Source organism: Pleurodeles waltl, chromosome 8 (assembly GCF_031143425.1).
Source record: "Pleurodeles waltl isolate 20211129_DDA chromosome 8, aPleWal1.hap1.20221129, whole genome shotgun sequence".
NCBI lineage: Eukaryota > Metazoa > Chordata > Amphibia > Caudata > Salamandridae > Pleurodeles > Pleurodeles waltl.
The window spans coordinates 1,298,998,510-1,299,025,254 of record NC_090447.1 but is presented as its reverse complement, the minus strand read 5'-3'; the positions used below and the strand labels follow the sequence as shown (position 1 = coordinate 1,299,025,254).

Sequence of the window (26,745 nt, the reverse complement as noted above, 5' to 3'; positions counted from 1 at the left end):
AATTCCAATTTGATTTTCAGTCAAAGTACTGTCAGAGAACTAGGCAAAACACTTCACTGGGGTGATTCAGTGGTTACTTTTTTAATTACTTACATAGTTAGTGCAAATTGTATACTAAACCCAAAAGAAACAATTGTGCACATGTTCATTTATACATTTACTTAAAAACCAGAGCAGTAATGGTTACGAAATAAAACCTAAAAGCCCTCGAATTGGCCACATATGATTACACAGGTCATTCCTCAGGCTACTGATATGCATTTGGGAACTGAGTTTTTATTTCCTAAATATCTTATTTTCTGCAATGCGGTACTTTGCAAAACAAAACAGGAACTCAACTGTTAAGCATCAGCTCAGCTCTAGGCGGCCAGTGTGCCCAGATCACAGCGGTAACAAAATAAGAAATCTACATGCACCGAAGAAACCTTAGCTAAGGATCAGTTAAGATTGTGTTACAAGCAACTACACAAAATGGTCAAATATGTTTTGTAAACGTGTTCTGCCAATTTAGTATCTGAAATTTTGTTTTTTGTTTTTGATCACCCGATTTTGGGACCGTTGTTGTGGTTGAATCTCACTCATGGTAATTGCGTGGTAAATGGAGTGTGCGTGTTTACCACCAGTGCCCACCCTGTAAGATAAGGCCACTGTGTTGCAGCAAGCATGAAGGGTACTGGCTTGGCTACACGTTAACATGTGCATGTGTAAAGTCAGCGTGTGAGAGATAACAGTTTGTGCACAGACTGCTAAATGCACACAGATAACCTGCCTGTGGCAGTTTTAGACTGCAAACTAAACTTGTTATAATAACCTTTTTTGTTAAAATAATGTTGAAGGTGTCCTTACAGTGAAATATCCCCCAAAACAATTTTCAGCTGGCTGCTTCCATGGGGAATTATTTGGTTACATTGTTACATTAATTAAATGCTAAATATCACATCGGGAGCACCTACAGAAACATTCCAATGACTCATTTTAATCCTAATTAAAAATCCAATATAATGTGAAATTGAATCTTGTCTCACTATTACGCAACAAGCACTTAAAAAAAGTTAATTTTCTGCCTAAAGCTTCTCAGCATTCCAACTGTCACCTGGCAGCTGAGTGGCTCTTCTGCAGTGAGAATATGCATGCTCTCAGATAGTGGGTAAAGGCCCATGGCTGTGGGGTGGGGCTTTCCCTCCTTAACAAGATGGCGTGGGGGCAGAGGACTAGGTACACTTCAAATAAGCCTCCGTTGTCACAAACAGATGAAATTGACACTAGGCTTGCCCTCTTCCTCTGTGCCCTTAGCCAACTTGCTTCCAATCCCATTGTGGGGGGTTAGAGAGGACAACTCCTGAAAACCCTCACAGGTGACAAGAAGTGGTCTACAAATCTACTGACTGATTGAACTTGTTTGAGTGACCACAAGGGAGGGTTTGCCCATTATCACAGCCACACCTCTGTGTGGGCACAGGAGATCTGACCAGGGGAAGAAGGGTTCTGCCATACTGGATTGTCCTAGAATGCTGTGCAGGAGAGTTGGGTCAGGGGTGGTACCTGGCATCCAGAACTTTCCACCCACACTTATTATCTCCTGCACAAAGGAGGGACAGAGAGCCAAACCCTGGCGACAAAGTACCAGAGACATGGCCATCTGGAAAGCCACGCCACCTGATGCCTCTGCTTATGATGACTTGGGCCCTGTCTGTCCAGGGAATTCAGGGTAGGAGTGGTATCTGCGGAGGGGTGTACAGGAGTCCCCAAATTCCATTTGAGGTGGAATTCGTCTCTATTAGGCTTGCCTTGTATATTGATGTGTTAACCCCTAAACATAGCCAATAGGGTGCATTATAATGTTATGACCCCTTTGACAAAGCCAATTGAATTGTCTTATAATTTAATGTGGCGACCCCTTGACAAAGCCAAAAGGCCTGCTTTATTTAACATGACACCTCCCTGTATTCAGATGTTATAACTGGTATAGGTGGGGAGTTATTGTAATGTTCGGTGCCATGACCTAGTTAGGGTCAAATGTAATTTGAGAATGTCACCAATGGTATTTTCATCTGCCTGATGTATATATTTGTAAATAAATATGTAATATTTAAGGGGGGTGTGGTGTGGTGTGTGTGTGTGTGTGTGCGTGCGTGTATGTATGTATGTGTGTAATAAATGTACTTTTCCTTTTTCAAAGAAAAAGCCCTGACTGGACAATCATTTATTGGGTATTGTTGTTGCTTGCCAGTGGACGGAGATTACGAGCCCACACAGCCTCTCCTGAGTAGGCCTTGGAGTTCTCTGCTTCCATACGCTGAGAGAATCAAGTGTTACAATGGAATACTTGGTTCATGTAAGGAGACAATTGTGGACTTATTACTTGTACAGGCCTTAAATTCTGCACAACTAATAAGCCAATCCCCTACACAGAGTTACGGTGGCATAGTGTCAATGACAAAAAAAAACACAAAAATGGATTGCCATTGCAGCTGTACAATCTTAATTAGCACCTCAACCACGCGCTGCTCATGATTTCACACATCACAAAAAATTACTTCATTGGCAGCATCACATATCACATCACAGTTGATATCATCAAAGGCATTACTGACACCCCTCAAGGACTCTGCAGCACATAGTCAACTGAGTAAAATTTAAGATAGCCCCTAAAAGTCTGTAGGTGCAGGGACTAGCCTTCTGACATGCTGAGGTAAGAGGAGATAAGATGATGCAGAGTCGACTTTAACTGTCTGTGAGGGATGTAGGGCGATGGTCGGGGATACAGAGAAGACGGACGCAGATTTCTTTTTAACCCTTTTTGTAGGGACTTTTCTTGTTTATTTTCAGGTTCTTGTAAGAGGGTAAATACAAATAGGATAGTGTACTTCTTTTCCTTTTCCTTGCTCTTCTTTTCCTATTTTGGGGAAGGCCCGGGTCCTCAGTTTTTTTTTAATCTTCTCTCTGTCAGGTGGCGAGATTCAGAGGTCCTTTCTTTGTTCTGCGTTTTTCCCTCGGAAGAACAACAGAGGATACAGCAGGTAAGTGGGACGATATACCTTTGGTCTTTGGGTCTCTGTGTGTAGTGAGGGGAGAGGGGCGGTTGTGAGGGAGGTAGTGAGGGGTTTTAACAACTCTAATGACTCGGGGAGGTACTTTCTTAAGTGCAGATAACTAAGGATTTTTGTGGAGGAGGGAGGGTTTTTTTCCCCTTATCTAAGAGTGAGTGGGAGGGGTCCTGGGTGTCCTTCCTTGCCCCCCCTCTCCCTTCCTTCCTTGCCTTCCCTCTCCCCCTTCCCTTCGTTCCCCTTAGTCTGAGTGCCCTTAAAGAGGGCCGTACCTTGTTGAGCCACGACCCTCCTGGGCCGTGGCAGGCTACTTCGGGTCCTCCGGTGTTCGACGTTCCAGCCGTTTCCCCTCTGCTGGAATCTGCTCTCGGTTCCTGTTCGCCTTCGCTGGGGTCTCCAAGGAATTCCCTCCGCTCCGGTTCCGCCGCGCGCCTCTCTCTCACGGCGCCGTCCATTTTTAAAGGGCTGGCAACCCGGAAATCGGGTGCCGATTGCCGTCTCCGCCCCCACGCGTCTCCCTGACGACGTGGGCGGAGATTGGGGAAGGCGTCGTCTACACGCCAGGTCTGCCTGTTCATAGGCGAGGCGAGCGACGCCCGCCTACACTGTCCCTTGCAGAATCTGAGACGGGGGCCTGACCTTTCTGACAGTCATACGAAGGGGTGTAGAGGCATAGACCAACCTAGCCAGCTGAGATAAGGGCCAGGTCCTGTTCATAGGCCCAAAACTCTGGACACCTACATTCAGGTCCCACTATACATGGCCTTCAACCATATTTAACTGGCACAAGATGCAGGCCTGTCCTCAAACGTACCCCCAAGTTCACTGGATATGGCTTTTGACCATACCTTGAGCACTCTGAGTGCAGGTGCTATTCAAAGCACCCACCCTCCTACAGGGCCTGTCCTTAAAAAATGTTCATAAGGCTCTGGGCCCAGCACATTGGGTACATACTTTGCCCATGGATAATGCACGTTGATTGTTGGGCCAGAATTTCAACAAAGCCTTGGGCTCAGCACCTCTTCCCACAAACTCTTACATTATGCCCAACAGTCCCTTATTGAAGGTTATGCCCTTGGGCAAGGACCTGTGTTCAATTCCTCTATCCCTCCCACAGAGGAGGGTCTTCAAACTGGCTTACATCAAAAAGACCTGAAGGACTGAGCAGATGAATTCCCCATCTCAACGGATGTGACTGTCCAAGCAGCAGTGCTTCAAGAATGGGTGGAGCGATGACCACATAGTGGCATGGCATGGGCCCACGACAGGTACTACACGTGCCAATGCAGTAGCAGTGGCCTTGGCCCTGGGAGGATCCTTCTTAGTTAATGCTTAGCAGATCTTAATGCAGAGTACAGTGTATGGAGAGATGGTCTGTTTCTGCACAGCCTTACCCTTCTTCGCTCCAGTGAACCCAATGAAGAGCTGATTGTCTAACCAATGGCCTTTGGTGCAATCAATGTCAAAAAAGAGCTCTCTGTGTTCAGGCGATGGAGTCTCTCCTTCTCCTTAAAAGGGTGAGGTGGAGCGAACAATGTAGGCAGAATGATGCTCTGAGCGACATGAAAGGGGGTGACCAACGTTAGCAGAAAATGGGGAGGAATCTGAAGGATCAATTTACCAGAGAAAAGACTGGTGTATGGAGAGTGAACTGACAGTTTGAAGCTGGCTGAACGTCCTGCCCAATGCAGTGGCCACTAGGAAAACCGTCTTGATGGTCAAAAGTCACAGAGAACAGCTGTATAGGGGTTCAAAGGGAGAACACAGGAGAAATGTGAGGATCAGACTGGGGCATCCAAATGGGGGAAGGAGGAAAGAAATGTTGCAAACCTTTCAGGAAACAAGTCAAAACTGGTGACTTGAACAGGGAGGGTTGGTCCAGGAACTGAAGGAAAGCCAAGATGGCTGGCAGCTAACCCTTAACAGTTCCCAGAGCAAGGCCTTGGTGGGCAAAAGATAAAACAAAAAGCAATACCTCCAACAGCAATGCAGAACGTGGGACGAATATGATGGGAGGAACACCAAGCCACAAACTTATCCCAATGCCAGGCGTATACTTTATGGCTAAAGGACACTGGGCTGCCAAGATGACAGCACAAACCGTGGGAGGAAGATCGAAAACCCTCAACTTTCGCCACTCAATCTCCATGCATAAAGGTAGAGAGTGTGCAGGTTTGGGTGCAGGACCCTGCTCTGGTGCTGCAACAGGAGATCCTCCTGAAAGGACAGCCTGACTGGAGGACAATGCTCATGCTTAGGAGTTTGGTATACTACAATCTCCATCCCCAATGGAGCCACCAAGATGACTTGGTCCCGGTAAGTCCTGATCTTCTTGAGAATTCGGGGCAGGAGTGGTATCTGCAGAAAGGCATACAGTAATCCCGAATTCCATTCGAGGTGGATTCCATCTCCAAGTGAGAGTCGATTTGGAAACTCTAACGCACAGGAATGCTTACATTGTGAGTTCTTGGCGGAGGTGAACAGATCGAACCAAGGTTCTTCCATTCTTGGAAGGCATTTTGCACCGTCTTCGGATGTAGTAGCCTCTTATGATCAGCAAGGCACTGACAGCTGAGTTCATTAGCCCTGCTAGGTGTTGCACAACCAGGATGATGTCCTGGCGCTCCATCCAAGATCAGAGGCACAGAGCCTCCTGGCCTAGGGTCCACAAACCCACCCAACCCAGTTTATTGCAATACCCCATGGCGGTAGTGTTGTCTGTGAACACTTAAAAAAGTCTTTCCCTGATGGACAGGAGAAAGGTTTTCAATGGCAAGCAGATAGACTTCAGTTCCAGAATATTGATGTGGAGCTGTGATTCTGACAGAGTCCTCTGATACTCACCTCTCTCATGTGGCCACCCCAGCCCAGAAATGATGCATCAGTCACAACTGACAACTGTCAGGGGAAGGGGAACTATTCTGCCATTGAGCCACCACTGCAGATCTCTTGCAGACTATGTTGCCATATTGCAGCAGGTGGTGCAGGAGCCTGCTGCCAAGGGGATGACCGTGTCAGGCAGAGAGCTTGCTAAAGTAATATAGGGGTTGAGGCAGCCGGAGAGGGATGAAACTGGACTGCACACCTTTTATAACTACTGTGTCCCTTCTGGGATCCTTAACCTCGGCCATGAAAATGCTAGAGAGCCTGCTGGGCTGGCGTAAGAGTTGGTAATGCGGACGCCCATAGGTGGCCCAACCACATCCGCAGAAGGGGTGAAAGGACTGTGAGCGGGAAGCCAGAGAGGCCCAGGGAACTGCGGTGGTTCAACTTTAACAAAACCACTGAAGCGATTATCAGCTTTGTAGCCAACAAGCACGCTCTATAGAATAGAATGCCAGTAAAGGATACTTGAACATCCCCCAAAAACCCAGAAGACTGTATCCAGGCATGGTAGCGGAGAGCCACTGCAGAGGCCATGGCTCTGCCTAGGGTGTCTGTAGTATCTACTCCATACCTTATGGTGAACTTCACTGTGTTCCAATTGTCCACCAAAGCTTGGTTGAGAATGGCGCGGACCTCTTCAGGGAGCATGGGTAGCAGCTGCGCAACTGAGTCCCATTGTGCATGGGAATATTGGCCCAAGAGGCATGCTATGTTCACCGACTGCGAGGCCAAGCTTGCCGAAGAGAACATTTTCTTTCCAAAAGTATCATGCCTCTTGGATTCCATATACTGTAAGGTGGAATGGAACATGTTTGAGTTGACCTTGACTGCGAAGACCTGCACTACCTGGGTCTTCGGGGAGGGATGCTGGGAGAAGAAGGCTGGGTCTGCTGGGGTGGAACCATGCTGACGGGCAATCACGCGGTGCACAGAAGCCCTTGAAAGATCAGTAACAACCCATCATTTTGTTTTAAACCGGAGTACCCCAAAGTCTATAGGGCGGTGTAACTTGCATTGAGCCCATTCTCTTTCCCATTTTTCCCTGCAAATCCTGAATGTACATAACTAAGATCACTCATTTATTTATATTTTGTGTGGTAAGTTTCTGGAATCTGCTGTGATTCACAAGCTGGCAACCACCCCGCGTTTGCACGTTTCCACAAAAAATGGAACCTAACTTTGGTAGATGGGCCTGGTGCTCCCATAGGAAAAGACACAAAAAGTAAAATGGACACATCAAAGTTTTCCACAGAAAATCTCACTGTTTTTGCAATGTGGATAGCTGTGGATTTTGGGGCTTGTTTGTATCGCCACCCAGGGAAACCTACCAAACCTCCCACATTTCTGAAAACCAGGGGAGTTCCGGATGGTGTGACTTGCGTGGAGTTCATTTGGCCCATCCACACAAGTGGGGTACCAATTTTATTGGTAGACTTGGGGAAATGCTGGATCGTAAGAAATGTGTAGCTCCCTGCAGATTCCATGGCTTTCAATCACAGAAATGTGGTGAAAATTTTAGTTTTAGGCAAAGCCTGAGGTTTGCAAGGGCTTCTGGGTAAAATAACCAGGTGAGAACCAGACAAGAGACACCATCCTGGACTCTAATGGGGCTTCTAGTTTTCAGAAATGTCCAGGTTTAAGCAAACACATTGCAAAAAAATGCTTGTTTTTCAGTGGAAAAAGTTGATGTGTCCATGTTGCATTTTTGGCCTTTCCTCTTGCAGAGGCTAGGCCCACCCAGACAAGTGAGGTACCATATATATTGAGAGGCTTGAGAGAAAACTGGATGGGGGGAAATTTGTGGCTGCATGCAGATTCCAGACCTTTCCATCTGTGTGTCCTAGGTGCTAGATCCAGCCTCACAAGTGGGGAACCATTTTTATGAGGCGATGTTTGGGAACACAGAATAGTTCAACACTTCTCATCACAAACTGGATTTCTTGGCATTTGTTCCTTCCAGATGTAAGCCAGTGTGTAAGAAATAAGTCATTTTGAAAAATGCCCTCTGCATCACATGCTAGTATGGGCAATCACAAATTCAGAGGCTTACAAATAACTGCTCTTAAACCTGGTTTCTGGTGTACATTTCAGAAATACGTATATATCCTTCATACTCATTTTTCACTCTTTATATTTTACCATATAATTTGCTACGTACTCGATACACAATGAAAAAAGGTGCTGCTCAGTTGGCTCTGGGTACCTCGGGTTCTTGGTGAACCTACAAACCCTATATATCTCCATAACCAGAAGAGTCTAGCAGATGTACCAGTGTATATGCTTCGGGAAATCGGCCACTGCAACAAGAAGTTATAGATGAACCATTACAAATAGCTGTTTTTTTCCTACTCATGTTTCATATTTCTTTTATTTCAGCAGTTCGTTTGTTCAAGAACACCTTGAGGGATCTACACAAATGACTCCTCGCAGAACTCTGAATTTTGTCAACTCTTCATAAATGTATAGCTTTCTGGAATAATCCATGGGTTTCACACTGGCTTCTGCTCTACCTCTTAGAAAAATGGCAAAAATGTGGTAAAAAAATATGTTTTTGAAAAGCTGGGAGGATGGTGATTTTAGCACAGCAAATCTTTTGTTGGTGAAGCCATTTTTAGGAAAGAAATCAGGGCACTCTCCGCCTCCCCCTACCCCTCCCAAACAAATATGTAACTATATTTCAGGTATTTTCGCAGTCCCCTCCCAAGGAATCCACAAACCCTGGGTACTTTTCGAATCCCCATGATGTTGTGAAAAAAGGGCAGAAATTTAGTGTGGCTAGCTGATGTGGAAAAAAATGTTACAGAGGCTGTGGTGTCTCATGCGCTCTTGACGTTCCCTTGATCACTGATGCAACACCTAGAATGTTATGAGGTGTATGGTGAAGAGATTCTAAGAGGAACAGTTAGAGCAGTTAGGGGTGTTGGCTGTGTTTCAAATGAACCTCTTGCTTCAATACATCGCATAGTGTGCTTATTTCAGGACCTTACTACAATTTTAGCGATGACTAGATGGGATATGATTGCGCATGTCTGCTGAAACACCTCAACATGCTCCCGAGACCTGTGATTTACATATCCCGGCACCCGCTTTTCTGCTCCTTCTGGCCGCGCTGAGGAGAGAGTCAAAAGTTTAGGCTTAACAGCTTTGCCGACACATCCTTGGGTGTGTGGAGGAGAGATGCAGAAGCTTAGTACTAGCTGGAGAGCTAGAGCGGACAGGCTGGCTGGCTCACTTACCAGTCATTTAAAGCAGACAGTTATCTAAACCGAGGGCTGGTTCTACCTCTTCTTGTTGACTAGAGTGCTATCTCCGTTTGCCAGCGTGAGTGCCCAAGAGGTTTTTGGTTAGTGATCGGGTGAAGGAGGGAGACGCTGTGTCTCAGTGGAAAGATCTTTAGTGAGCTAACGTCATAATTAGGAGTTTCACAGTGTAGCTGTGATTCTCATGCTCAGACAGGTGTGAACTTTATGCTCATAGATTATCAAAGACTTTCCTAAGGGGCTATGACTGTCTTTATGGAGGTTTTCAGGAGTCATCTTAAAGGAAGTGTGGAAAAATTCCAGACTCCAAATGAAAGGACTGCAAGTATATTTACATTTACCGGTGATAGGCTCACCACATTTGACTGTAGCAAGCAGACTGTTTTGTTAGTAAGCCTGGTCATTTAGCATATGGTGATGGAATAGATATATACATTTTTTTTGCTGTAGGATGAGTTTCTTACTGATATTTTATCAATCTCTTCATTAATATTTACAGATTATTTAGTTGTGGTTTATTTCTTATTGCATAGGCGGAAGCATAAGTAAAGTCATTATAGTTAAGTTTTGATTTATCAATTAATTGTGGATTTAGTGGGTACAGTTACGCTGGCGGCAACAATGCAAAACATAACACCACCCTAAATTGTTCCTGAGTAATCCAGGCCTCTAAGGTGGAAAGAGTGGACGAAGGTTTTTTTAAAATTATACCAAGGTATGTGGTCCTAATATAGGGGTAAAAAGGAAAATAGCTTTTTTGTTGCATTGTTTGGGGCTGGAGGGACATGGGATTTTAGAAACATTGCCTGGGTTGGAGAGAGATGTGGTAACGGGTTCTTAATGAGTATGAGGTGTGCATGATGAAATTGGATTTACATTTTCTGACTAGAATTTGTACTATTTTAGAAAGATAGAATTTTGGCAAACAGAGGTGAGAAGTAACAGACAGTAGAAGAGTATATAGCTGCTTTGAGTAAATTGGCTGCTACTTGTAAATTTTGGGCTTGGTCAGACAATAGTATTAGAGACCAATTTTTATTGTGTTGTAACTCAAATAAGATCTGTGAAGGGCTTTGGCTTAAAGATGAACCAGATTTACATAAGGTTTTAATTGTTGCCAAAAAGTGGAACATATGAAGTGTGTGTGTGCCAGAGGTAAACAAAAAAAATGACATGAAGACCATAGAGAAAAAGGCTTTTATGATGGTAAAGAAAAATAATAAGCAGGATAAATCAGAAGTAAAAGAAAGGATGTTTAGGGGAAAATGTTTCAAATGTGGCCATTATGGCCATATGGCTAATAGTAAACACTGTCTTGCTGTTACTGCCAGTTGCAAGAAATGTAATAGAAAAAGGCACTTTGTTAAGTGTTGTAAAAGTGGAAGTGTTGAAACAAAAAGGCTTGAGAAAAGCAAGACAAATGTTCTGATAAAATAATTCTGCAGGTCAAAGGGAAATCGGGAGGGAATGCTGAAGGGTGGGTCAACGTTGGAGGAAATGATATACAAATGAGATTTGATTCATGTTCAAAGTTGTTTATAATTTCAAATAATATTTATCAAAATCAATTTCAGAATAAAGTGGTTTTAAAACAAATGGACGAAAAACCAGGAAGATATAGATGGAAGCCCATAGAGATGCTGGGTTATTTTTTAACTAGAATAACTCAGAGTATAGAAAGAAAGATTTATGTGGCAAAACTAGGTGATGACATTTTGAGTTGGCCACATCAAATCTTTGGGAGTCTTTCTAGATCCTAGTGCTGTTCTGCAACTTCAGATAAAACAAATTGAGAAGTTACAAATGGATTTTGTGAACCAATATCCTGAAGTATTTAAAGAATAATTGGGATGTGTTAAGAACTATGTTCCTTACATTACATTAAGAAAAGAGGATAAACTGGTGAGCGCTAGGGTACAAAGATTACCTTTGTCTGTAAACCAAGAAGTACAGGAAGAATTGGATAAACTCTGTGAGACTGGTGTGATCACTCTAGTGGAGGCAATGCAGTGATTATCTCCAATTGTAGTGGCCCGAAGAACAATAGGGGTATCAGACTGTGTATTGACCTGCAAGCCGTCAATAAAGAACCTGTTTTGGATACATTTCCATTACCCAATATTATAGAGATGTAAACATCATTAGAAGGGGCAAGGTTACTCACAACATTGGACTTGTCTTTGGGTTATCATCAGGTCAAGCTTCATCAAGACTCTCAGGATTACACAGCATTTATCACTCTGATGGGAGCCTTCAAATTTTTAAGAATGCTGTTTGGATTAGTAACAATTGCATCTGTTTTCCGGTAAGTCAAACTTTTTTTTTCCCAGGATGATGTGTTGATTTATCAATCTGACCAAAATGAACATGATGAAAGCATGAGAATGGTGTGGAGTATTTTAAAACAAAACCAATGGTTTAACCTTGAGATAGAAAAAAAAGTTGTTTCGACAGGAAAGAGATGGCATTTTTGTGTGATCACATAAATGGGCAAGGTGTGCTTAAAAAAAAAAAAGAGAAATAGTGGATATTGTTGTGAGATTTGAAAAGCCAAAAAACAGAGAGAGTTTTGCCTTTTGAATTTGGTTGAAAAACTCATAACATGAGAGCAATAACAAGAAAAGGAGTGAGTTTACCTGGACTGAAGAGGGTGAGCGAGAGTTCATGATGGTTAAGGAGAATCTGAGGCAAGCTCCAAGTTTGAAATCGTTCATACATGGAAAGACATGTAGTATAACAACAGATGCTGTCCAAAAGGATATAGGAGGAGTGTTAAGTCAGGAAGTGAATGGTGAAGGAAGAACAATCGCTTTTTCACTAAGGTGTTTGAAAGGAGCTGAATTGAATGATAGTGTCACTGAAAAAGAAGCATTGGCTTTCAAGTGGGCAGTTGAGAAGTTTAGATTTTACCTGTTGGCAAATCAGTTCACAGTAAAAAGTGATCGCAAGCCTTTGGAGGAGATTTTTAACAACAAAGGACTTGACAATGTTTCAGCATACATACAAAAGTGGGTCATTACTTTGCAAGAGTTTAGCTTTACTGTACAATATCTCCCTGGGAATTTCAACAAAACGGTTGATTGCCTCTCATGTTTGGTTTCTTTGGAGGCTGAATACATCAGGAGGAATTTGGTTTAGATGAGGAATGGATAGGAGTTTTTTTTTTTTTTTTTTTTATCACAGAGGGTGCCACTGAAGAACAGGAGTGGAAAGATGAGGGAAAAAATGATAATATTTTATGTGGGCTCATGACTTGGATAAAGATGGAGAGACAAGCTAAAAGGTTTCTGAGGACTGGAGATCATACAAGTTGATTAGAGATGAGTTATCTGTTACAGGGGTTCCAGATTGGTGGCACCAACCACACAGAGGAAAATAATAGTTGGGTTAGCTCAGAAGAATAGTTGGGTTAGCTCAAGTTTGGCATCTGGGTTTTATAAATACAAAAGAAAGTCTCAGACAAGATTTCTGGTGCCCTTGGCTTGATTTACAAGTACAAAGGGCAGTTAGAGACTGTTCAGAGTGTGCTGGCAGTGACATAGTGTTAAAGCTCCGTGTGGCACCTATAGTCATTGGCAAACAGGCAGAGGTGGCCTTGCAAAATGTGGCATTAGATTTGGTAGGACTGGCAAGAGGAGTGTTGGACACTTCTTATTTGTTAGTTCTGGTAGATTTATATTCCAAGTGTCCGATTGTACAGGCTGTGAATGACATCAACACACATAGTGCAATCAAATTTTCAAATAATGTATTTGAGAGTGAAGGGTTGCCAGGATGGATCCTTACTGACAACGGTGTACAGTTTACGCCAAATTCAAGAATTCTTAAATAAATTGTGGATCAAACACAAAAGGTGGTCTCTTTATCATCCTGAGATGAATGGTGTTGTAGAAAGATTTAACCAAACAATTAAGGAAGTTTTACAGTTGGCCAGGGCAGCTGGTTTGTGTTGAAGGAATACACTACAGGGTAGGGTAGTGGTATATCATTTATCCCCACATCAGTCTACAGGTAAGAGACCATTCAAGGTATTTAGAGGTAGAATTCCCATTAATCAATTGATCCCATCCTGGATGAGTTGGCGGATGGGTTGGGATGAATCTTGGAAGGTTGTGAACCGGGAAAAATGAGAAACAAGAAAGGAACATTTTGATGAAAGGAAGAGTATATGAAACAAAGACTGAGATTGGTAATTGGGTCAAAATTCAAACTCCCACCTGAGCAATGCCATTTTTGAAAATTCTCTGTACCATTGAGGGTGGAAAAGTTGTTCAAAGAAGCAATTAAAACAGATGATGGGCCTATTTGTAATCTAAATAGAGTTGCTTTGCTACCTGGGAAGAAAGAGATGCTATTTAAGGAGACAAATCAAGTTGAAGCAGCACCTCAAGAAGAAGATGTGGAAAGTGAAAAGGAGTTTAGAAAAGCAAGTCGGGTTTGTAATGCACCTAAATATCTAAAGGATGTTGTTTAGCAAAGTTTGATAACGGAAAAAAGAAAATGCTTAATTGCTTAAGTCTCTGTGAATAATGAATAAGATTTATAAGTAATGTATTTATGTTTTTATCTTAGGTCTATTTTGTACTTTTCTTTCATATTACGCTGTCTATAAAGAATCTGTTTTATTATATGTTTAAGGGGAAGATGTGTGGTGTCATGTGCACTCCTGACGTTCTCTTGGCTTGTGAAGCAACATCTTATATGTCATGAGATGTCTGAGATTCAAAGAGAGACACAGCTGTTAGGAGTGTTGGATGAGGCATTTCGAATAAATCTCTCACTCCAAGGTATCGCAAAGTGTGCGTATTTCAGGACCTTGCCACAGAGGCCTAGGCGCAGAGTATCCCAATTAGTCAAACAAATCTCAGTACTGGGGTGGAAATGTCTTAGCAATTAAGATGTTAAAAAGGGAAATAATATTTTGAATTTCGTCAATAATTTTGCAAATCATTACTTAGTTTTAAACCTTGGGTTAGACAGACCAAATTGCTATCAAATTTCATGCAGATTCAACAAGTATTATCAAATTTATTAGAAAATTCATAAACTGCATTTTCTTTGTGAAGAACAATTCAACCCTAACTACTGAGTGGTTAGCATAAATTGAGCAACACACAAACACAATATAAGTGTGTAAAACTTTTTTTCACTTTGACAAATGGACACAAAATATTCTGTTACTGGAAAAGTGAAATCTTCCCGAAAAGCAGTTGTACCTATGTAGTTAAGACTGACAGTTCACTCCCAAAACAATCTCATTATTTTACCCTTAATAGCTTTGCCCAGCTCGACCAATAAGCACCAACACTGGGGAAATTACCTTTCAAGCCAGGAGTGTGAAAAATTTTATACAGATCCAAAGTATTTATAGTTTAGAAAAGGTCAGGGTTTCCCCAAACCCATCACTTTTTCAATCTAACATCACTTCCCATTGAAAATGTTGGTCCCCAAATGTTTGGTTAATGGTAGGCAAAGGTTCAATACAAATTGTATGCCACAACAACCACTTTGGCATTCAGATTTTTGTCTGATTTTCTCGCTTATTGTTCAGCTGTTCCTAGGATAGAATATAAAATGGGAGTGTTTAAAGTGCAAGCATCAGTTATATAAATTTTGTTTTTTGTTTGAGGAAAAAAACAGGGAATCCATACCAACTGTTTAAAAAAAATATATATATGTATATACACGGAATCAACACAGATGGAAATAGACACCGTTTGTAAGTCCAAGATAGCAACAGGGCTAAACATTATGAATATGGAGCACAGTAGAAGAGACAGAATGCAAGGCACAAGTGCTACTGTAGTATCCAAGGCACCAGCGCCTGTGGTGGTTGATCCGACAGGTCTTTGCAGCCCACTACCAGAAGGCAGATAAAACTAGCAGCAACACCAGAGGGCACTGCATGTACAAAGTAAAACAGTTTATATCGAGGAAGTGGCAGGGTCAGGCAGCATCCCCGTGAATTGCTGAACCAGGGCCATGCATGAAATACGTATCATCTCATTACCATTATGTTATGCAGATTTGTAGATCACACTATCACTTGGGAGGGTAACCTGGCAGTAAGGAGCTGTGAGTCTAGGCACACCTAGTGCCTAGTGAGACTACTCGAAAAGCCAAGTCATCAGCATCTTGTGGAGTTCAAAAAGTGTGGAGGAGGCTCTTATGTGTAGAGGCAGGTTGTTCCACGCTTTAGGAGAGATACAGAAGAAGGCTTGACCAACAGATCGGGTATTTTGCATAAGTGGGATTTGTGAAAGTAGGAGTCCGGATGAGCAAATGTGTCTGGAGGGTTTGTTAAAGCAGATATGATTGCTGAGGTATGCTGGGCCAGTGTTATGTAGTGCCTTGAAAGCGTGGGTGAAGAGTCTAAGTTGTGGCCATTTGAAAATGGGGAATCAGTGGAGCTCCTTCAGGTGTTATTTGAAGTGAGTGTGGTGTTGGGGGTCGAGAGTGATTCTGGTGGCAAAGTTCTGAATGCTCTGCAGCCTTCTGGTGAGTTTGTTGATCCCAGCATTGAGGATGTTCCCATAGTTCATCTTGCTTATGACAAGGGTGTTCGTGATGGTTTTCCTGGTGCTGGTTATGGGTCATTTGAAAATCTTCCTCCTCATCTTCAAAGTATGGATGCATGAAGTGGTGACGACAAAGACTTGGGTGTCATGTTGAGTTTGCTTTTGATGATGACCTAAAGATTCCTGGCATGGTGGGTGGGTGTCAGTCCCAGCTTTGTTGGCCACCAGATCGAGTCCAATGATGATGTGCTCTTCCCAAAGACCAACATTTCAGTCTTCTTGGTGTCCAGCATTAGAGAGTTAGTCCTCATCCACTGGGCAATTTCAGTCATTGAACTTGATCTGGGTGCTGGGCTTCTTAACCTGGAAGGAGAGAATTAGTTACATGTTATTGGTGTTGAGAGGGCGTTGATATTGTGAGAGGGGATGATGCTGGCTAGATGAAGCATGTATGCGTTAAAGAAGGTTGGGCTTAGGGAGGACCCTTGTTGAACTCCGTAGGTGAGGTTGTGGGTGTCTGAGACGTACCATGCCAGGCTGACTGACTGGGTCCTTCCAGTGAGGAAATGAGCAGATCCATCAGCAGTATAGGTGACCTTGGATTCCAATATCATGTAGGCGTTCAATGAGGATTGGGTGGGAGACTGTGTCAAATGCTGAGGAGAGGTCCAGGAGGATGAAAGCCATTGTGCCTCATCTGTCCAGAGTCATGCGGATGTCATCATTGGCAGCGATGAGGGCAGTTTCCATGCTGTAGTTAGGTCTGAAACCAGACTGACTGGTGGCAAGTAGTTGGTGGCCGTTGAGGTATTTGGTGAGATGTCTGTTGATGATTTTCTCCAAAATCTTGACCAGGAACAGTAGCAGGGACATTGGTCTGTTGTTGGCGAGCATTGACAGGCCCGCAGAGGGTTTCTTCATCAATGGGAGGAAAGTTGCGTTTTTCCAAGCATCTGGGAAGGTCATAGAAGAGGTGGAGGTATTCAGAATAGGTGTGAGCATGGTGCTGAAGGGTTGCAGTTCTCTGGATTAGGCGTGGTGGGGACAGGGATAAGATGTGGCCTCTGAGTGGACAGACTTCATGGTGCTGGAAGTTTCTTCTGGGGTGATGATGGGTCATGTGGTTACCATATGTTGTTTGGATAAGGTTGGGAACATTTGGTGAGGTTTGTCGGGTTCAGTTTGGACTGAAGATGCTGAAAATGGTGGTGATTTTGTTGCTGAAGAACTTATAGAGAATGTTGCAAAGGTGAAGGCAACCAATGGTAAAGTGAAATCTATCACAATGACGAAGATTCATTTGCTTCTGTTGATGCTGGCATCAATGCAGACTCTCAGAGCAGCGCTTTTGGTGGTCCAGATCATTTGGTAGTAGCGTCTTAGGGTGGATCTGAATGTGCTCCTATCCATAAGTTCTCTAGTTCCCTAGAATACCAGAGATGCAAATTGACACCATTTAGAAACCACAGGATGTATCCATTTTAATAGCTCTTAGAAAAGAGATAGTTCTGCTATGAGCTCAGAAGCATGTGCGATGCTTAACTTGAATGCCAGTCCTACCACCCTGAAAGAACCTGATCTCATGTGATCTCAGATGTTAAGCAGGGTCAGGCCTGGTTAGTACATGGATGAGAGACCACCTGGGAATACCAGGTGCTGTAGGCTAATTTGAAAAAAATATCAGTGCCAGGGCCCCGTGGTACTTCTCAGTAGGCCACCATGGTTGGTAATAGACACCTTTCCCTGCCAGCACTGTGAAATACTAAACCTGACAAGATGCAAGTATGAGAAAAAGGACTATCCCAGTTAACTTTAAGATGTAAAGATACTGTGTCTCATGTATGCCGATGACCTCGTACTGATCAGTCATACGGAAATAGACGTTCAGAGATTATTAGATGCCACTCAACATTAATCAGCCACCAATACCTTGACAGCAAACTTTGGAAAAACACGTACATTGTCAATCAGATCGAAGACACCTTCAAGAGCATGGTTTTGGGGTAAGACAAGACTTGTTCATACAGACGAGTATAAATATCTTGGAGTCCTTATCGCCAAATCTGGGAACTTCGTGCATCAAAGAAAAACCCTAATGGGGAAAAAGTCTAGCTATAGCGCTATTCTTAAAAAGACTTAAAACTCATCTGAATGGGACTTCATACATCCACCACCTCTTAAAAGTACTTAAAGCCAAGCTCATGCCCTCAATAATGTATGGGAGCGAAGTACAAAGAGGCAGGGACATTGATATCTTAAACGACGTAGTGAGCAAAGTTTATCGCATGATCTTCAACATCCCCAGCTTCAACTCTCTCACCCAACTGAGACTGGAGTTTGGCCTACTGAATCAATCCCTGGCACAACGTGGCACATTTACAAACTTCTTGAGCAAAGCCTGTGGGGCCACTCCAGTCTTTCTCAATTACTATATGTGGCAAGAGCTTGAACGTAGGAACACCTCCCCATTCAGAATCAACCTAGACGACTCACTTAAGAAGATAGGGCTCACTGACCTCTGGAGGATCTCAATTCCGCATAGCGCCTTTAAGAAAGCAGTTGGGAAATCAATTAGGTTTTAGTCACTACTGGAGGACAAGGCAGCCTTCTCACAGAGGTCTCACACATGGATGACTCTGCATACCTACACGTCTCTGACACCACAGTCATATCTAGCCCAGTGTTTCTCGAGACTAACAAAGGAGCTATTTTTAAAATATTGGGGGTCATTACAACCCTGGCGGTACAAGACCGCCAGGGCTGTAATGACGGAAGCACCGCCAACAGGCTAGCGGTGCTTCCCAGGTCATTACGACCGCGGCGCACCGCCGGGGCCGGCAGTTTCCCGTCACAATGGCCCCGGCGGTAGTAATCTGCAGCCTTTTCCTGGTGGTTTGAACCGCCAGGAAAAGGCTGGCGGTACGGGGAGTCGCGGGCCCCTGCACTGCCCATGCCACTGGCATGGGCAGCGCAGAGGCCCCCTGACAGGGCCCCATGCAGCTTTTCACTGTCTGCACAGCAGACAGTGAAAAGCGCGATGGGTGCAACTCCACCCGTCGCACGGCCGCAACACCGCCGACTCCATTTGGAACCGGCTCCTGTGTTGCGGCCGAGATCCCCGCTGGGCCGGCGGGCTGAAACTAGGTTTCCGCCCGCCTGCCCAGCGGGGATCTCCAAATGGCCGTGGGGGGTGCGGCTGCTCGAGCCGCCCGCCAAGGTCGTAATGAGGGCCATTGTCTTGGTCTCTTACCACTTGCCTTAAATGCAGCCCCTTGGCTGAGGGATGTAACCAACTCTATCTGCCACCTGTGTGGTGAGGACACAGAAGATCTCCTACATGTCCTCTGCTCGTCTAACTGTCTTGCACTAGGACGAAAAGCCTTATAAAGAACAAACTCAATGGGAACCTGCAGCTGAACTGTGCTTTAGTGAAATTTCTATCGCTGGTGACTCAAAAGCAACATTTAATAAATCAGCTTCATTCTCCCTGAGACTCACAAGAGGACAGTTCACAGCTCACAGCTCGATAACAGTTTCTAAACAGTATCAAGCACGCTCTAATCACAATGGAGCGAGCAAAGTTTTAAGTAGCAATTGTGTTATTATGTTTTAAAATGCATTCATATGGAGCACATACCCAAACGATTGGAGAATGCCGAAAATCCCTTGACAATGATCTAGTAATATTACAAATGTATTTTGTAAGCTTTTGTTCTTTTTTTTTTTACCTTTGTTATGGTTTTAAGTAACTAAACAATAAACCTTACCTTACCTATAGATGGCCTGGACTCTGTGGTTTTATTATTTTGTTGAAGTATATTCAACATTTTGTACCTTAGCTCTGGTCAAAAATAGAATGACAGCGCTACCATGTGGTAGTCTGTCATTAGTATGTGCTGGTACTCGGCACTGGCAAAATTCTGGCACAAATTAAGCACTGACATATTTACACACGCACACAAACATGTTCACCCACCTCCAGGGTTCACATGCTAACCATCAAACACCCACTGGAAGGCCATTAGAAGATGTTAGTATCTTAACTTGGGAATCTTTATTATTTGTGTTTTCGTGCAGCAGCTGTTACTGCCCTTCGTCAATGTTAACTTTCCTAGAACAAATTTTTAGTGAATATTTACATGTATAAATCTACACATACACAGACAACTACAGAGGTGTGATACAGCCTATGTAGTTTTAGTTTGGTCTGATAGCCTAAGGAATAAAACTATTTAAATATAAACCCCTTCATTTTTGCACGTAAATTTAAAATGTGGTGTAGGTTGGTCAAAAGTGCATCAGTCTTCTACAGCTCCTTCCCAGCCAGTGCCATTTCTGGGAAACTCATGGAAACAGGTTCCAGGTAACACTTTCATAGCACTTAAAAGGTATCTTCATTTGTACTTCAAACTTTAGATGGCATCGGTTTTACACAATAAATGTACTGCATAGAATGCATTTAGTTTCCACAATATGTCCTCAAGGCTGTTGAGACTACTCAATAGAAAAGTGGTTACACTGGGTATGTAGGTCTGATGGTGGTTAGAAATAAGAGGTAAAATAAATTCTTCGTCTAGTAGGCCGAAATCATGAAACAATATTTGCATCAAGCTGGCATAGTTTTCAATACCATTAATATGTTTTAGAAATAAGTATTTCCCTAAGATGCTAAGGCAATTTGCTAATGACAACCATAACGTCACATTGATTGCTCACCTTAATTATATGCTGATTCTTCCGGAAACCTTGAGCTTACTTAAAAGGTTTATTTCACAGTAATAGTATTAATCAGAGCCTGCTCCCTTGTCCTACCTACCTAAATCCAAAAAGTTTAGCCTCCTCCATGTATGCGTATAAAAGACACTTCCTATCCAGAAACCTGAGCTGACTCACAGCAGCCCAACAGAGTCCAATCGAAGTTGTGCACCCAGCAGGAAGGACCGGAAAGTTTTGGATAAGGAAGTAGAAGCAACATATTGAGAATACCAGTAAGCAATTGAAGCATTAACTCCTCATGACTTCCCCATGTCAATCCTACATTATGAAGATCTACACAGTCAGCCACACGGTCTGACTGTGTCAGAAAATATGTCCGGGCACCAAATTAAAAGTGACCTCCATTAGCGAACCAGAGCAATTTCAAACTTGTGAAGACAAGCTGTATGTATGTTTTGGAAGGTATGGTTGACTGCATGCATCTGTGCTTGCTGCTGGCAACGTTTGTAGTAGTATCAGAGAAATCAACACTGAAAACTGGCCCACCAGACCATAAAACAAGTCCACAAACAGCCAAATAAACTGGACCATAATCTGACCTGTCAGATCAGCCTTTCAAGAGCTGCCACACTGCCCTATAGGCCAGTCCAACCCTGATCAGGCATGAGCTACAGCGATCATCCACTAACCAGCCTGCATGAAGGATCGAAGTCCAGACTCAAAAGGGACAGAGTGTCACGTCACGGCCGCCGCAGCTCCTACGGCAGCCGCGGCCGCGGGTCGCCGCAGCGCGGCATTCCCTTCATGCCGCGGTCTGTGTGCAAGCCTCGGGAGAAGCCGCGGCTTGCGTACAGACCGCGGGGAAAGCCGCGAGTTCGTTCAGGGGTCGCGGCACTCGCCGCGCCCCTTTCTTTTGTCTCTATTGGAAGGACAAACGCGGCGGGAGAAAGACCTCGAGTTAGGTCTTGATCCTGTTGCGCACAGCGCATTAATGCGCTTTACATTTCTTACAGCATGTACTTTGGGCACTTACCAATGTCTCCAGGCAAAAGCCGAACCCTTGCACATGGTGGTGTTTTTATGCCTGCCTTTTCCTTTCCCAGCATGCTGCCCACTTCCTCTCTTCCCAGCATGCATTGTTTTTCTTTGTTTGGACGCATGTACAGGATTCACTATTATACTCTTTTCCCCAATCCAAGATGGTGGTGTTTCTACTTCCTGTTTCCTACTTCCTGCCTAGAGGTATATAAGGGGAATCCAGCTGCTTGTTCATTGCGTTGCAACACTCCTTGGTGGTAGTCACGCTCTGACTGGTTTCTTCCTGCGAATCCAGTATTTTCCTGACCTGTCTTCGTTTCAAGTCTTCCTGCACTCCGGATCTTCATCTCTAACACCTTGGTGTCCTTCTTTTGTTTCAGGGAGTTCCCGTTGGAGGTTTTTTACCCTACTGGGGTTTTTCCTCTGGGACTCCTTCTGGAGGGCACGGACTGTAGTGGCTTGCTATTGTCAAACAGCACCGTGGCTACCGGAAGGGGTCGCCCCTACCTCGGCCAGAGCAGAACCTGCCGGAACCGGGGTCGTTCCCCAACTCTTCTCAACTTCGACGGTAAGCCCATTAAAAACCGTGACACAGAGCTGTAAACACAAGGCCAAGAAGACCCCAACCGCCAGAACAAGCCAACAAGCTTAAAAAGACCAAAGCCAAAGAATACAAAAGTTGCACTCAGAAGGGCCAGCCCCCAATAAAAGGGACTTCAGCAAGATCCAATGGTCATTGAGCAACTCAAGAGTCAAGGAAACCACTGCTAACAATGCAGAGAAAGAACGTCTGCAGGGCCCATATGGCAGAAGAGGACAGGCCAGAGATGGACAGGTACAGCACATCCCAAGCATTAACATGATCACAGATGAGTCCACCTATGATGGCCACTCTTGGGGCAGAGGATGAGAGACTTGAATGCTAAAAGAGAAGGCAGCCTGAGACACAAGACCAAACCCAGCCTCCTCCCCACTGACCACCCCCACCCCAAAAACAAACCTTACTATTGGCACCTAAAGAGGCACCTGGGAATATGGGGTTCGAACATGCAATACACCACACCCAAAATGTGGGCACCAGATCAAAACAACACAGGTAAGGTACAAAAGGCAAACCAAAGAGGAAAGCCTGAAGTAGGGACAACAGTCAGAAGGCAAGGCATCAAAAAGTGTCAAACCCATTGAAGAGGAAGCCCCAAGAGAAAACACTACGAGCTCAAAGGAAGCTACACTACCACACACACACACAGCAGATCCAACACTGTCCCAAGCTCACCAAGAAGAACGATGGTAAAGTCTTGAAACCAGCCTGGGGGGCGGGGCTGGGAGAATTCACAACCATTGGTGGCACCCATAGCAACAGCACAGGTAACAACCAGAACTCTAATCCCATCTCTAAAAGAAAGCATGGGAAGGGCAAGCAAAACCAAACCTTTTAATTACCACCACACAGACCGAAGTAAGCTGAGCTTATGGGTGCACAAAATTGCCTTAGGGACCTAGAGAACAAGCCAGCAGGATACTAGGAAGCCAACAAAGGCAGGCACAAATCTAAAACCAAACTATCTGCGACAAGGAAAGAAAAGCCCCAAAAATCCTCAAAAGGTAAACTCCCATTCATCAACAGGAAACAAAGGGTGACTGCTCCCCAGAGGTGTTAGGCAAAACAGGAGTTTTCTGCAGAGGTTTATATGGATATGTGGATGGGGAGAAGCTTAAACTTTCTTCTTCTTTGGAGGAACAGCGATGATGAACTCCAGCAGGCAGACATGATGTAAAGACTGGAATAAGGAAGCTAATGGAGAACTGCACTGTGGATGCAAGCTCTTCCAGCCAGAAAGCAGACATGCCCCTTTAGAATGCCTTTCCTTTCAGTCACTAAAATGAGTGATGTTTATTTGAGTCTTGGTGGGACCTTTTCTCTGCTGTTCAAAACAGATGTGAACACCCCAGGAGAAACATGCCTCACACACACTCTACTTCATATATGTTTTGTGTATGCTCGAGGGCGGTGGTTATGAAAAGGGGAGGATGCAAGTGAAGGATAAGACCCCGCAGAAAGGAGTTAACACCTCAGTGCTCAAGAGTATGGGAGACAACAAAAGTCTCTGGTCAGTGGAGTCTTAAACTGCTGAACACTGAATAAGCGTCTCCGTTTACAGTGCTTAGAAGATATGAATAAAGCACGTGATTTCTTAAGAAGCATTCAGTTACGAGTGAGAAATAAGAGTGCAATACAACTGAATAAACTTGAAAAATAATTTCGTGTGCTGTACTGCTTAACAACGAGGGATACAATAAATAGTTCGTAGCCAGGATATTTACAAAAGGCCCCATTTATCAACCCAGTTTTAAGGTGCAGCTTTGTCTGATCATAAGACACACTTCTTGAATACCCATAAAACTACTTCCAAAACAGGTGTAACTAACGACTGAGAAGGAGGAACAGGTCTAACTAAGTTATTCCCAGAACTAAACAGCGTTAAACCAGTTTTACTAGCCCTAGGGTGCAACATTTTGTACACCCCAGGCACGGCCACGCGTATGATTTCGGATTAAATTTACGACTGCATAACTTACGCACTTCCATTTCACTTACCAAAATTCTAACACCGTCAGGAAGGCAGTGTGCCTTATGCAAGTGTACATTGCACCTTTTTAATGCCTTCATAGACCAGGCCCTAAGTATATTCACAATGAAGTAGCGGCCAAGCAGCAAGAGGAATTCAAGGTATTAAGGGGAAAAAACAGCAGGGCAGAAAAAGTGTATTTTTGCTTACCTTCTTTGTTAGGATCTTGGCCAGAACTTTACCTGCAAGAAAGAACAAGAAGCTGTAATTTAATAACGTATTTTAGATATTCTGCTGAGGTCAAGCGCAAGCCATTCCCAACATCAAACAGAATATTTGTGTGACTGGCAGTGTGTCTTATTTTCATTTTCCACAAGAAACATACAAACTACAAACTATAAATAACATCGTACAGACTGAGTCTGTAAGCAAGGAAGGCACCAGGTGGAATGTTACAATGCTGGACGTTACATTCCACGTGATGGGTATGTAGCCGATAATTATTATAAGGAATTATACCACTTTTGGTTGTTCTTTGAATGAATGGAGTCTTGTCTTAGTGCCAAATAGAGGCTCCATCAGGTCAACACACAGCAACCAAACCTGTGAGTAAAGGTGGAGAAGGTTCACATAGATGTCCTTTGGGTGAATCAGGAGGAGGGTGAAGTTTGATTTTTTGTTTTTCTTTCTGTCTGGCACCGGTAGCCCGGAAAAGTCAAACCAACATAGGGAAACATGGCCGAATTCCCCAAGATCGGCAAGCCCTTAACAAAAACGACTGAAAGGCCACGTGTCTGTGCCCAAGATCAGTAGAAGAAGGCAGATGAAAACATCTAACCTAACCGGAAAATACAAACTCGACTGACTGTCCATTCTAACTACTCAATGTGTGTTAGAATGGACAGCCAGTCGTCGGTCGAGTTCGTATTTTGTGTATGTGTGTTAGGACTGGCTAGAGTCCGCTTTATATGTCTACCAGAGCACATGTAGTCACAAAGAAGAATAAAACAGTAGCAGAGTGAGGGGATTAGGCTCCTCCCATGTAATTCTCTTACATACAGACATTTTATTGGGCATCAATTGTGTTAGCAAACCTCTGATGTAGTTCCATTGCTCATAACCTATATAGAAATTGTTAATGCGGATCTAATGCCAAATACAGAAGGATGAGTCTCTGCACGGCGCAAACACTCACCAAATTCGGTAGGAAGGGGTAAAACCTCTGTCAAATGTAACAGCAGCGTGTTTTACATGATTAACCTTCTGACAAAAACAATGGAAATGGGTTTGTATTGAAAACCTTTTGACAAATATCATAGGAAGAGTTTACGTTATGAACTTATTACAAACACCATAGGAAAGCGTTTTATTCTGTTAAACAATGACAGGCCTCTAGTTCAGGAGGGATTCGAGAGATCTGGCATTCATTGTGTATATTTACAACTTTATAGTTAGTATTTAGAAATATGCAAATTAAAATAGTTTTTCTTTTTAGAAGTAAAAGCATTGGTTGGACATTGATTTCTTATGTCTTATTGTGGGAGTATTGAGTTTCTAACCCACACAACCTCTTTTAGTAAATCTTGGACTCGTTACATTGAAGGGTGTTTAGTGTTCCCTTTGGGCCAAATATTAAGGTGACTCCTTGGACATGAGAGTTAACAGACCCCAGCTAACGCAAATGGAACCCAGTAACCCCTGATTGTCCTGGAACCTCAAAAACCATTTCCATAATGAACTGCACCGTCAATTCTCCCAAAATAAACCGGCCCTCCTACTGTCCATCTCCTCAAGCTCCAACAGTTGCAGCACAGGCTGCTAAGGAAAAAAAACAGCATAGTGAGTCATGCCACAATTGCCATCAGCAGCAGGGCTAACGTAATGCAGCACGACACACTGTGTTGTCCCTGCTCCTTAGATGGGTCCAAACAATGACGCAGCAGTAAGTGGGCTGGCGGGCAGTACATGCTGCAGTAAACAAACGGATTTCCCAATAGTCATCTTTCTTCCATTCTAATGGGCAGTGGACTCTGATGCTCTAAGCTAGAGCACACCGGTTTATCCAGTGTGTAAGTATGAAGGTGCTCAGTGCATGCATAAGTATGTGCTCTTTGGTACATGTGCAGTGTAGTGGTCCTGCATGGTGAAGACCCAGCTGCTCTCATGAAGCTCACTGTATCGAACATGCACCCTACATGTGAAGGGCATTTTGCAGTGTATTTGCATTAAGTGTGCATGCATGCAGGGGAGCTAGAGTGGGTTTCAAGTTGGTGCATAGAGTCCTAGCATCCATTTGGGAGCAGAAGTGCCATAGCCTCCTGCATAGCTGTTCATGTGAGGCTGGATGCAGAGACCTAGAGTAGAGGGCCTGACATCAGGTGGTTTAAATTCTTCTTCACTGGTGCGCCTGGTCCTTTGTGACATTTAAATACAAACAGTTCAGAATATCATATTGGGGCCAACGACCTCCGAGCTGGTGGGGGTTGGTGGAGGGGGCAGCTTCCCAGCTGTCACCAGTCAAGGGTTTGTGAAAATATTTTTGCAGAAATCGTTTTTGTTAGCCTTAGGGAATTACCACTACTAACTAGTGCTAAAGTGTATGTGCTCTCTCCATAAAACATGGAAGAACTGACTTTTACCCAATTCGCATATTTAATTTACCTATAAGTCACTAGTAAAGTGGCACTACCGCTGCCCAGGGTCTGTAAGT

At 43.8% G+C, this 26,745-nt stretch overlaps 1 protein-coding gene and 1 pseudogene across 1 annotated transcript in view; one reads left to right on the top strand and one right to left on the bottom strand.

The window, feature by feature from the left end:
- Nucleotides 1-26,745, bottom strand: part of MICU2 (mitochondrial calcium uptake 2) — an 840,968-nt gene that overhangs the window by 291,278 nt on the left and 522,945 nt on the right. The window contains exon 3 of the mRNA XM_069202256.1: nucleotides 24,246-24,277. Within this exon, the coding sequence (XP_069058357.1) occupies nucleotides 24,246-24,277 (32 nt within the window). The remainder of the gene's footprint in view (nucleotides 1-24,245; nucleotides 24,278-26,745) is intronic.
- LOC138252107 (5S ribosomal RNA) lies at nucleotides 17,257-17,376 on the top strand (annotated as a pseudogene).